Below are 13,362 nucleotides of genomic sequence, written 5' to 3' on the forward strand. Positions count from 1 at the left end.
GCCCCTTCCCCCAGCCAGGGCGCTTTGTCCCGCGATGTGGCTTCTTGGCGGGCAGAGCACCCCAGCCCCCATCGCGCCGTGACCGCGCGTCCCCACGACCCTCGGGGGCGAGGCGGGGCCGGCAGGCGCGTGGACCTGGGTGGGGGGCGCAGTGCGGGCAAGCCCCCTCCTCGGGCGACGGGTGGGTGCGGGTCTGGCGCGCGGTGACTCGCTGCCCTGCGTCCCTAGGAGGCAGCCTCGGTCCCCCGGCACGATGGTGAAGTTGGGGAACAATTTTGCGGAGAAGGGTACCAAGCAGGCGCTGCTGGAGGATGGCTTCGACACCATCCCCCTAATGACGCCCCTGGACGTCAATCAGCTACAGTTCCCGCCTCCGGACAAGGTAAGGGGCTCCCCGGCGCCCCCGCCCCTTCGCGGCCGGGTGCGCACCCCGAAATCCCGGGCGGCGGCGGCGGCAACAAAAGAAGCTCGCCGCGTGCGCGGGGGGCGCGCGGGGCAGGCGGGGCGGCGCGGGAGGCAGCGTCCTCCGGGATTGGGTGATGGGGGGCCCCCTCCCCCGGGGGATGGCTCTCTCCTGACAATGGAGCTGGCTCTGGGAGGGACCTCGTTCTGGTTTGGGGGTGTCTAGTCTCGGCGAGGTCCTTGTCTCTCACCTGGCTCCTTGTGACCCCTTTTTCTCCCTGGGTCCCTAGTCCGTCACAGCCCACGGTATCATGGTTTCGGGTCAGACGAGGCGCGAGGCGCTGCCAGACTGTGTGCCCTTGTTGGGGTGCAGCTTTAGGCCCATTCTGTTTCGCTTTGGGGGGCATCTCCGTGACCAGATGGCTTTTCCTTAGAGGCGTCCACACCCACAACCCCTTTCCAGTCTATGGACCAAACGGACACTTGGTGCTTGGAAGGGGTGCGCTGGGGGCCTCCTCCTCCCCCAGCTCCTTCCTCCCTTTGTTTCTCCGGTGAAATATCCCTTGAGACCCAGCCTCACCTGAGCACCTGTGTCCCCGTGGACACCTTCAGCAGCGTCCCCCTCAAGCGTGTTTTGGCTGCATTTGAATAACAAACCCTCTTTTTCTGGAATGCGTCAGGTCCCCAAGTGCCTCAAGTCTATCTGTTAAGACTGGGTTTTTTGATACCCAGAGGCAGATGCAATGTGAATTGCCTCTAGGTCTGAAAATAAAGCCAGAGTCCTCTCTGGCCCCCTTGCTGCCCACAGACCAGTCACCCTGGCTCCTGCAGCTCGCCCTGGACCCGCCCCTTTAGTGTCTCCTCTGGTTGCTGGCCTGGGAAGGCTTGGAGCCACAGTAGGGACAGGAGGATGGCCCCTGGGTGAGTTTAGATCTTCTGTCATTTGAGATGTGGGCCCTTCAAAAGGCTCCTCCAAGTGGATTTCACCTCGACTCTATTGTCTGCGTTTTGGATTTAGAGGCCTGTACAGGGAAGTCCTGGTGGAAGAGGGATGAGCTGGTGGATGTCTTTGGCTCACCCCTGGTCAAGTGGGGACTCTCTGTTGTCAGTCAGGCTGGACTTTGGGGTGGCCCCCTCCCTGTAGGTGTCAGGCTCGCCCAGTGCCCCCCTGGCCCCCCGGATCCTCTAGCCCAGTGTTGAGGCTGCAAAGCTCTGGTAGCACCTTATCAGCTGATTCCTTCCTCAGCTTGCGCTGCCTCCCCACCTCCACCCCTTCACCCCTAGCCTGTTCCAGTGCCCTCTCTGTGCAGCCAGCTTTAGTACCTTAAACAGCCCTGAAAGGTAATGAGCCTCCCGTCCCTGGAGGCATTCAAACAAAGGGTAGTTACCTGGCAAGGATTGCCCTGGTTCAATGGTGGTGTGCTCTAGGTTCAATCTCAACTCCTGGGAACCCATGTCACAGAGTAGAAACCCGCCATGAGGTTTTTCTCGGGTGTAATCTTTGTGAGAGTGGATTGATATCAGCTTCTGTGAACTCATGTCAAGAGTAGAACCCCCTATGGGGTTTTCCAGGGTGTAGTATTTTGGGGAGATCACCAGGTCTTTTCTCCCGGTTTTCACTGGTGGGTTCGAACTTCTGGTCTGGTTAGCGTTGAGCCCTCAGCTGTTGTACCAGGAATGTGTCCGAGGCAGGAATCCTAGCGGGGGTGGAGGGCTGGGCTCCAGGAGTTCTGAGTTGACCTGTGAGGAAACTGTCTCAGCTTGTACCAGGACACGGCCAAGGTCACTTAACTGCAGATTCCAGTTCTCCGGGATGCAGGAGCTCCCACAATGCCCCTCGGTCCTTCCTGTTCTCCTGCAAGATCTCTCTTCACCAAGCAGCAGGACGTGTTGCTCACTCCAGGGTTCTGGGAGGTGACGTCACCTGCCCGAGGGCACATGGCTTCTGAGGGCTGGCGAGGCAGGAGAATGGGGATGCGAACATTCCAGTCTGTGTGTGGCGCCTCGGAGACAGTAGGCGAGCGGTCAGCGGCATTGCCAGCGGCCGGCCCACCTGGCATTTGCCCATCCTGCACTGGGCACTGTTCTCCAGGCTGTCCAGGATTGTGGAGTTAGGTGCTGTTGAGTCGGGATCCACTCGGAGCAGAGCCTCCAGCATGTTCTCAGAGGCAGCAGATTGTACAGGAGAGGATTGCACTTTCTCTCCTACGGAGCAGCTGGTGGATTCAAACCATGTGCCTTTGGGTTGACAGCCCAGCTCCTCACCCACGAGGCCACCAGAGCTTCCCAGCAGTGTTGTTGCTGGGAGGTGCTGTCAAGTTGACCATGACTTAGAGGAACTTACTGTGAACAACAGATCTGAACCCTGTGCCAGCCTCATCATCCCTGACAGACTCGAGACCATGGTTCCAGTCTCTGTGTCAGTGCATCTTGTTGAGGGGTCTTCCTCTCATTCGCTGACCGTCCACCTATCTCAGCATGATGCCTTTTTCCAAGGGCTGGGCCTTCCTAACAACATGCTCAGTGTAGATGAGACCATTTCCCCATCCCTGGCCAGGATTCCATTCCTCTGATACTCGGGCTCGGGCCCAGGGGTGGCTCAGTGGTAGAATTCTCACCTTCTATGCAAGAGACCCAGGTTTGAACCCCAGCCATGAACCTCATGTTCATCCACCACCTGTCATGTGGGTTGCAGTCAGGCAGAGCAGGCTTCAGCAGGTCGACCTTCCAGATGCAGCAAGACCAGAAAGAAGAGCCTGGCAATTTCCTGTCGTCAGTCAGCATTTCAGTAGATGCCAGTATTAGCCCCATTTTACAGCTGTGGGAACCGAAGCCCAGAGAGCGTAAGGGGCTTGCCTGCGCCACTCAGCCTGCTAGTGACACAGTGACACACAGAGTCCCAGGCGATGCACCCAGGCCAGGTCTGGACACGGCTGCCCTTTTGTCCTCAGTCTCATGATGTGATAAGCCTTGCTGTCTCTTTTGTGGACAAGGATTCTTTTTTTTTAATTATTAAATTTTATTAATTTTAATGAACATTTACAGAGATTTTGGGTTTTCGTTCATTCATTGTTGCACTATTTTCTCTACCCTCCTCCGCAGTTCTTTCTTCTTTTTCTCCCACCCCTTGAAAGTCTGTTGTAATTGTCCAATTGCCACAGTGCTGCTTGTCAAAGCCAGTTCTGATTAATCTCCTTTGGTGGACAAGGATTCTTAAGTTTAATGTGGCCGAGTGTGAGCCCAGGGTCATCTGGTGAGTCAGGTGTGGCAGGGATTTGAGGAGGACAGTGTGACGCCCAGGGCTGCCTCCAGAGACAGGCCCTCCTGGGGACACCCACCCCGACTCAAGCTCTCACCACTCCCCTACCTTGTCCACATTGGCTGAGTCACCCTTTGGGGAGGGAGGCCATGTGTGTGGCCACAGGGTCCAGGGCTCCTGACTGGGGTTTAGTGGCACTGGGTATGGGCCACCTTCTCCTCTGGTCCCCTCCTGATGTCTCGGCTCACAGGTGAGGGCATCGAACCCCCCCAGCACTCAGTCTCAAGAGGTCGGTTCTGTTAGTGTAGCCCATTTTACAGATAGGCAAGCTGAGGCACAGTGCAGCCCTTGCTGCAGGTGGCAGAGCTGGGGTCCAAGTCCAGGCTGTGCCAAGCCTCGTGCTCATCTCAAACCCCTCCTCCTGCTCTGACCCTGAGGCTGTGGCATGAGAAAGAGCTCAGGAGAAGGGGGGGGGGGTCCCACCTTGTTCTGGATGATTCTGGAAAGGGTGGGGCTCCGGCCAGGTCTGGGTGGGAGGAAGGGTCCAGGAATGTCCCCACTTGGAGTCCATCTCTGGTGGCTTCTTCCTCTTTTATCTGTCTTTACAACTACCCTCCAGATTGGGGCTGTGAACTGATTTAAGGATCCGCAACCCACCTGAATCATCCCTTCACCCCGATTGGCTGAGTAACTCAGAGCACATGACGGGAAGGTTACGTCATCTTGTTGCTGCCTCCCATCCAGTCTCATTAACATCAGAGAAGGTAAAACACGCAGGATAATGACATTATCCTGAGACTCTCTGCCCAGCCGAGTGGACACATCTCTTTGAGGGACACGCAATTCAGCCGGTGACAGGCACCCCTCACAGAGGAAGCAGCTGCACGGGGTGGTAGGCAAGTAGTATCTTGAGCTTCTGGAAGCTTCTATGTGAAGCACCAGACGAGGCCAGGTGGTACTTGAGTTGCTTGGCTTCTGCCCTGCCGCCTGGGGCCCCCTCACAGGAGCATCTTCTCTGGACGGGGCCCCTCCCCGGATGAGGACACTGTCACTTGGTAACGCCCCTGGGTTCTGGCTCCTTCTCTGCACCTGTCCCCCCTGGAGACTTGAAGTCTTAGATGCTGTCCTCCAGGGCTTCTGTCCACCGGGAGACCGACAGGTAAACAGTCGCTGGCAGCTAGGTCGTGCCAGTGAGCAGGGCCCCAGGGGCTGCAGCTGAGGCCGCAGCCGGACAGCCAGGCGTCCTTCGAGTTGAGGGGTGGGGCGGAGACCCTTTTGTGGGGTGCTTGAGCAGTAGGAGGGTTTGAGAGAGAAGGGGTGGATGGAGCCTAGGACGCTGACCGGCAGCCAGTCTCTGCTTGCTTTGGCTGCTTGCTCCTCCAGCCGTGGCCTTGGAAAAAACCCCTCTTTCCCCACCGTGATGAACATACATTGAAAGAGCCCGCAGCACCGCGTCCACACTGCTGGACCTTGACTCTGGTCTTTACTGGCATCCTCAGTCTCCGTATCCTTTTCCAAAATATCCCACCACTTAAAGAGACATTCAGGATTTCTCTTAACTCAGAAGCCCACTTCCACCCCAAATGCCCCATCTCTTACCTCTCCCCGCAGGGAGTCACCTTGGGAGTGTGTGTGTGTGTGTGTGTGTGAGAGAGAGAGAGAGAGAGATCTGTTTGCTTATTTCACGTAAACGAGCTTCTACACTATCCCTTCTTTGTTACTATCTTTTTTTGCTCAGCAAGTAGGCCCAGTGGGTTAGGTGTAGTGTAGTGGGCTAAGCATTGGGCTTAGGGATAGGTCAGCGGTTCGAAGGCACCCGCCACTCTGAGGGAGAGCCGTGGGACGGTGGGCTTCCACAGAGATTTCCAGCCTTGGAAGCACCGAGGGTGGGTCTCCTCTGTCCTGGAGGGCAGTTGTGGGGTGGATAGGCCCCAAGGGTCTGGTTTTCTGCATGCAGAGAGACATCATGCTTGGTAAGGTGGAGGGACAGCGCAGGAGGGGAAGACCTTCTATAAGGTGGATTGATTCAGTGACTGGGGTAATCGGGATGGGTGTGTCTGAGGCAATGCGATTGGCACAGGACAGAGCAGGGTTTAGGGCTGTTCTGTACATAGGGTCGCTATGAGTCACAGACGACTCAACGGCACGTAACAACAACAACAACAACAACAACAACAACAACAGGCTTAGTCCCTGTCAGGTGTGTATCAGGCCCTCATCTCGTCTCATGTTTTATTTTTTTAAATTTTTATTTTATTAATTTTAATGAACATTTGCAGACATTGGATTTCTGTTCACTCATTGTTGCCTTTTTCTCCCTGCCCATCCCCCCCTCCAGTTTGCTCTTCTCTTTGAAAAGTAAAAGAAAAATTCCTTCATTGAGATACAATCCCCCACCCCACCCTCAGCAACCTTCATTCTGGACTCTTATCATAACCATAATACCCAATCATATATTGCTTTTAAACTGTTCTCTCCCTCATCTGTTTCAATGCAGTCTACATAATTTATCCAGTTTTTCTCAGTCAGTCCCATTCTACAACAATGGCACTATGCAGTATTTGTCCTTTTTTGACAGAGATATTTCACTCAGCATAATGTGCTCCAGGGTCACCCATTTTGAATAATATTGCATGAGTTCCTTGTTTTCCAATGCAGCGTAGTATTCCATTGTGTGAATATACCACAGCTTCTCTATCCACTGTTGGTGGGAGTGTAAAATGGTACAACCACTGTGGAAGGCTGTATGACGCTTTCTCAAAAAGTTGCAAATAGAAATACCAATTGACCCAGCAATGCCACTACTGGGAATATACCCTGAAGAAACTATAACTGACATCCAAGCAGATATATGCACACCCATGTTTATCGCGGCTTTGTTCACAAATAGCAAGGAGTTGGAATCAGCCCAGGTGCTCATCAACAAACGAATGGACCGAGCAGCTCATCCCTCCTTACAACTGTGAGCGATTCCATTGTATGGATGGACCCCAGTGTGGAAAGGAGTCCTGGTGGGCCAGTGGTCCAAGTGAAAGGTGGTGGTTTGAGTTCACCTGCAGATTTGGGGGAGAAAAGGTCAGTTCGTTGAGAGATCCCAGCCTGGGACCACCTAGCTGGACAGTCCTGCTCCGTCCTGTTAGAGGGCTGTGTCTTGAAGTGGCCTTTGATGGCCAATGATTACTCCACATTTTTATTGCTGTACATTTTTAAAATTTTTGTTGTTGAGAGAGTGGCAGAGTTTAACAGGGCAGCAAGTAGTAGATGTTGGAGAGGATGTGGTGAGAAAGGAACTCTTATACATTGTTGGTGGGGTTGCAAAATGGTACAACCACTCTGGAAGACAGTTTGGTTCTTCCTCAAAAAGCTGAACATAGAAATTCCATATGACCCAGCTATTCCACTACTTGGAAAATACCCTGAGAATATGAGAACTGAGGCACAAATGGAGATTTGTACACCAATGTTCATAGCAGCATTATTCACCATCACAAGAAGATGGAAACAGCCCAAATGTCCAACTACAAATGAATGGATTGAGAAATCATGGTACATTCACACAATGGAATACTATGCGGCATGCAGGACAATAACTTTGTAAATTATTACCTAACTTGGGAGGGACTGGAGAGCATTATACTGAGTGAACTAACTTAGTCCCACAAGGATAAATATTGTATAAGACCGTTATTGTAGAATGAGTATAAGGATCCAGGAGGGGTGGGAGAGGCTGGAAGCAGAGGGATATGGATGTGCAGGGGAAAGGGGGGATTAATCATTGGGTTGCACAGTTTGATGGGGGTGGGAGGCCCAAGGGAAATGGAAAGAATTGGTTTGAATTTGTATTTGAATTTTTCAAAAACTAGTAAAAAAATTTAAAAAAAGCAAACCCCCAAAACTGCACAACAGCTCTCATTGCTGTTCAGCTGGGTCCGACTCATAGCTGACCTTCTGTTGGGTTCTGAGCTGTGGATCCGATGAGGGGAGATTGCCTGTGTTTCTCCCTCAGAGCTGCAGGGGGGTTCAGAGTGCCAGAGAGGAGGTGTGGTGCCTGGCTGAGCAGAACGGTCCTGAGGAGGACTGGGCCACCAGAGCTCTCTCAGTGGGAGATCCCCCAGGCACAGCTGCATTGTTATGTCCTTTCAGCTGTGGTCTCAGCCCTCTCTGAGCTGTTCCTCCCCAATTAACACAATCTCAAGACCCACCAAGGTTCCTGTGTCACCTCGCCAGCTGCGTCTGTCACATCGATCCCACCTGGATTGCTCTTAAAGGAGCAGTGCTCAAGCCGGACCCTCTTTACTAGTTAAGTGACTGGTTTTCTGAAGACGTTTTTGGTTTAAGATTTAAAGATTATCTCAGGGTAGTGGTTTTGGTTTGGGGGCTTCATCCAGCCTCCAGAGTTCCTGGAAATCGCTATTCCTTGAGACTTTTAAGTTCAGTTCTGCATTTCTCCCCTTTTGATTAGGGTGGTTCTGTAGCATCCTCGGCCAGGATGGCCTCCACCACATTTTGCCTCTCCGTTTCTCTGCCCCACTGACTGTCTGTCTGTCTGATTTCTGGACAAGGTGGTGGTGAAAACGAAGACCGAGTATGAGCCGGACCGTAAGAAGGGCAAGGTGCGTCCTCCCAAGATCGCCGAGTTCACCGTCAGCGTCACCGAGGGCGTCACCGAGAGGTTTAAGGTGAGCGGTCCTGGGGGCGCTGAGACATGGCTCCCACGCAGGCAGGTCTGCTGACTGCAGGGGTGACGTGTGGGGTGTCGGGAGCGGGATGCACCACCTGCTCCCGGGCTGAGCCTGGAACCGGCAGCCTCCGGACACACACCTGGTGTGCTGTTGAGTCTGTCATTTCTGGCTTTAATTTTATGGTGGTGAAAAATACAGCACACCGCACACCAGCGCAGCCATTTCTCCAGGTCCAGCTCCCAGTGACATTTCTCAGGTCAGGCTGCCATCCTCATCCTCCCCTCCCCCCTCTGCTATCCACTTACAGACTTTGGTTTCTAGGTAAGGGCTTCTATCCTTTGTGTATTTGTTACAAGAAAGATAACACTGTATTTATTATGCACTTCAGTAACTTAAGGAGAGTGTGTGTGTTCAGAGCTTTGTTCTCTGAATGACTTAGGGTATTCCACGACAGGCACAGAACAAGGAGTTCTGGTGGCTCAGTGGTAAAGGGTTGTGCTACCACCCCAAAGGCACACAGTTCAAATCCCCCAGATGGGCATTCTCCTCCTGGGTGATACTTTCTGAAAAGCTGTTGGAGGGTCAGCTGTGAGTCAGTTCTGACTTGACAGTTCATAACAACAACAGTAACAGCATGCATGTAACACGTTTTCCGCTGATGGATGGATGTTACGGTGGCCTGTGGCTGGAAAAGTGTTGGTACTTACTGAAATATTTACTTTGTTTTGTTTGTAAAGTGCCACTGAGTCAAGTACGACTCCTTCGTGGCTCTGTGAACAGCAGATCCGAAGTCTGTCCTGTCCTGTGTCAGCCTCGTCATTTCTGAAATAAATACCCATTGCTGCAGTCACAAGTCAGTCCATCCAGTTGGGGGTTTTCCTCTCTTTGACCAACTTGTCCAAGCATGATGTCCCTCTCCAAGGAACAGCCTCTCCCAGCAACATGCCCAAAGTCTGAGAGACAAAGCTTCTCCGTCTTTGCCTCCAAGGAACATTCTGGCAGAGTTTTCTCTAAGACGTATCTGTTGGTATTGTTGGTGGTCCATGGGACTGTAGTAAAGAAAGTTGGGGTGTGGCATGGAGTCATAACGGACCCAGAGCTGACTTTCCAGTGGGTTTTTAGAAATTATTTTCAACTTGTTTTGTGTGTGTGTACCATCAAATCGGATCTGACTGGTACGGGAAGAGATTGCCCCCTCCTTCTCCAGCAGAGCATCTGGTGGATTTGAACCGCTTGCCTCTGGGATTTCAGTGCAGCTTCTTGCCACTAGGCCACCAGAGCTCGCCTCCTGTGGGTTTTCAGAGGCAGCAAATCTCAGGGGAGGAGACTGTCCATCCTTCCCCCACAGAACAGCTGGTGGGGTCATGAGAAGAGGACCCTCAGTGCAGTGGGCTGACACAGAGGCTGCAGCAAGACAGAGCCCGTGAGGCCGGCACGGGACTGGGCAGGGTTTCAACCCACTGGACTTGAGGTCACTGTGCATCCGTGCAGACCCGGTGGCGCCTCGCGCAGCCGTCACCGTCGGGCGCCTGTGAACAGTGTTGCTGTGACACCGACGTGCGTGGGCGTTTCTGTTTGTGGCTTCACTTGGGGTGTTTCCTGGGATTGGCGAGAGGGCGGAGTCCTGCTGGTATAGTGGGTAACGTGTGTTTTTGGCTGCTGACTGAAAGGTTGGCAGTTTGAATGCACTGACCTGAGATAAAGATGGGCAGTCACCTCTCATTGCGATTTACAGCCGTGGACACCTGACGGCTAGTTGCTGGGCATCGGACCCCCATGCAGCAGTGGGTCCAGGGAGCTCTGTGCTCGCCTTGTAACCGATCTGGAGGTTGTTGGGTTTTTTTGTTTTTGTTTTTGTTTTTTTTTTAAATCATCTCACCCCAGTAAGAATAGCAAAATTTAACAGAACAGCAAACAACAAATGCTGACGAGGTTGTGGAGAAACTGGAACCCTTATGGAAAGCTTTATGGTGCTTTCTCCAAAAGTTGCAAACAGAGATATCATTTCCACTAATAGAGATAGCAGTTCCACTACTGGGAATACACCCCAAAGAGACCATAACCACCACCCAAGCAGATATATGCACACCTTACCACAGCTTTGATCACAATAGCAAAGAGTTGGTAGCAACCCAAGTGCCCATCAACAAACGAATGGATAGAGAAGCTGTGGTATATCCACACAATGGAATACTATGCTGCACTGAAAAACAAGGAACTCATGTAATATTATTAAAAATGGATGGCCCTGATCTGGAGTTTTTAATCCCTTCACTCTGCTGTGTCCAGTGTTCTAACAGGGAAATTCACCCACAGCCTTCCTTTGACAAAGGTGCCTGAGAGCCCGCGGGCACAGCCTTGTTTGATTGTGGTCTGTCCCTCCTGGAAGCACGTGTCATTGGAGAGAGCCTGGACTGCAGTCCCGAGCCCTTCCCCAGGGATCCCCTCAGTGCCCACCTTAGGAGCTGAAGGGCTGCCCATTTTACAGCTGGGCAGCTTGGGGCAGGGCGCAGGCACTGCTGAACCAGGATCGATCCCGGCCATCTTGTCCCAGAGTCCGGTGCTCAGGCCTCCTGATGTCCCCTGGTGTAAGCGGTGTTGGCCCGGCTTGGTCGGTGTGTGGGGTCAGCGGCGATGGTGGTGTCTTGGGAAAGCCCAGGGGAGGGAGCCTCGTTCTGGATGGTTCCCTGGGGAAAGGCAGGGCCCCAGCCAGCCTGGGTGGGAGGAGGCTGTGGGTGGCCTCATGGGCAGAAGCCGCTGTGATGGCTGAGGAGTAAGATGGAATATTGATCTTGAAGCTGCATTTTTGTGTTTCGCGAGAGAAGGCAAATTGGTGGCCTTCCTCCCAGACTCTGAGGGGACCACTGGGGACATTGTGACGGTACAATGGTGAAAAGTTGTCCATTGCTTGGAAACATGAGCGGGACGTTAGGGGGGCTAGGAGTTCACATCCCCGCTCTCCGCTCCGACGCCCAGATTTAGCCATGAGACAGCCATGCCCATCTGAGAGGAGGCTTGGGGACAGTCCCTGCCCAGAGATGGGACCAAGGCTGGGCAGGTGATGCAGTACCCTCCTCCCATGGGGGGCACACTGCCCCTCAATCCCGGGTGAGGAAGGCCTGACCCCAAGACAGTCAGTGTGACCATGTGTCTGTCAGCCTTCTGAGTCCTTCCGGTGACCGAGCCCTGTGGTCAGCACCAGCCATGTAGTCCATTTTACAGATGGGGGAGTAGAGATGCAGAGTGGTCTCTGCTGGGGTTTACTTTTCTACTCTTCTGAAGCGCCTGGCTCATGGCTGTGCCTGGTGGGTTCACCCACGGGTGGCTGGATCCCTGCCCCCTCCCTCGCTGCCACGCCAGCCTCCAGCTATGATCTGGACGTCAAGGTCACAGCGTGGGTGATGGTCTCATGTAAGCTTTGTCCCCCAGACCTGGGCAAGGGGGTGCTGCCATTTCTCACGTGAGCGACGCCCTTCTCTTGGAGGGCGTCCAGCGTCCATCCCCCTCTGTGACCTGCCTGTGCTCTTCCCTGCGCTTCTCTGAGCCGTCCCCAGGCCCAGGTGACGCACATTGGTCACCAGGGCTCCGAGGCCACCTGGGGCCCACAGCTGTGGCTCCCTGACTCCCGTTGCCCAGATCTGAGCTCAGGGGACCCAAGCGAGCGTCCTCACCTGTCCCAGCGGGCCAGCTGCCCGTCATCTTCCAGGATGTCTTAGCAGGTGTTGAAGGGAGAGCTCGGAGACTGTGGGATGAGAGAAGCCCCCGATGACCCTGTCCGTAAACCTGCTTGTGTCTGCAGAGGGACAGTCGGGGGTGCAGCATCTGTGACCTTAGTTGAGGTCACACCTGCCCTCAAGGGGGCAGCCCCACTTTGTCCTTGACTTTGGAGGGATCTAGTTTGATTCCTGGCCAGTGTACCGCAAGCACTCACTGCCCACCTGTCCATGGAGCATATGTGTTGCTTTTAAAAAAAATTTCTTTATTAATTTTGATGAAAATTTACAGAGACTTAGGGTTTCCAGTCATTCATTGTTGCTCTGGTCTCCCAGCCCCCCCCTACCCCCGCCAATTCACTCTTCTCCTAGAAAAGAAAAAGAAAAACTCTTTCACTGATATGCAATCCCTTCCCCTAAGTCCACTCCACTGTCTAGCCTTCACTCTGGACTTCTGTAATGACAAGAATGCCCATTCATATGCCCCTTTTAAACAGTTCTCTCCCTCATCTGTTTCAATGCAATATACATCATTCCTCCCCTCCTTTTCTGTCTTCCCTCAACCCTGATGTCAGTCCCGTTTTACAACAGTGGCCCTGTGCAATATTTGTCCTTTTGTGACTGAGATATTTCACTCAGCGTAATGTTCTCCAGGGTCATCCATTTTGCATAATATTTCATGAGTTCCTTGTTTTACAATGCAGCGTAGTATTCCATTGTGTGAATATACCACAGCTTCTCTATCCATTTGTTTGTTGATGGGCACTTGGGTTGTTTCCAGCTCCTTGCTATTGCGAACAAAGCCGCAATGAACATGAGTGTATGGTACGTGTTGCTTTGATGCTGAGAAGGTCAGGTTTTATCAGGACTTCCAGACCAAGGTAGACCCGGAAGAAAGGCCTGGCAGTCTACTTCTGAAAGCCAGCCTAGGAGCACGCTGTGGACCACAGGGCTGCTTGGGGTCAGGTGGTGCTTTGCTCTTTTGAATGAGGGCATAGGTGTGTCTCACACCTTTACCTGTGCTACTTGTCACTTCCCTCGGCAGAGGGGGTGACCTGTCTGAGGACCCATGGTGGGTGGCCCCAGGCACATGTACGCTGGTCCGCTTGACCCAGAGGGACATTGTAGGCTAGACCTCAGAGCTAAAGCTTCTGTATTCCTAGTCCCCCTTTTGACCTGGAAAGCGACATTCTGGTCCACTTGCCTGCTTGCTGGGGGGTGATTGTTCTTGTTCGGTGCCGTGGAGTCCGGTGTGACACACAGGGACCCTAAGAACAACGGATACCTGAACCCGGTCCTGTCCTGT

General features: G+C 53.3%; 1 protein-coding gene across 2 annotated transcripts in view; it reads left to right on the forward strand.

Annotated features, from left to right (window-relative positions):
* LOC102874073 (neuron-specific protein family member 1-like) overlaps positions 1-13,362 on the forward strand; it is a 29,597-nt gene that overhangs the window by 218 nt on the left and 16,017 nt on the right. Inside the window, exons 2-3 of one of the 2 annotated variants that reach the window (XM_006893578.1) lie at positions 229-382; positions 8,224-8,340. In XM_006893578.1, coding sequence (XP_006893640.1) covers positions 254-382; positions 8,224-8,340 — 246 coding nt within the window. In that variant the 5' untranslated portion in view covers positions 229-253. Of the gene's footprint in view, positions 1-228; positions 383-8,223; positions 8,341-13,362 lie in introns of those variants that run through there. The other variant, XM_006893579.1, reaches the window with a different exon arrangement.

This window comes from Elephantulus edwardii, unplaced genomic scaffold, assembly GCF_000299155.1.
Source record: "Elephantulus edwardii isolate Elephantulus edwardi_28Jun2011 unplaced genomic scaffold, EleEdw1.0 scaffold00129, whole genome shotgun sequence".
Classification (NCBI taxonomy): Eukaryota; Metazoa; Chordata; class Mammalia; order Macroscelidea; family Macroscelididae; genus Elephantulus; species Elephantulus edwardii.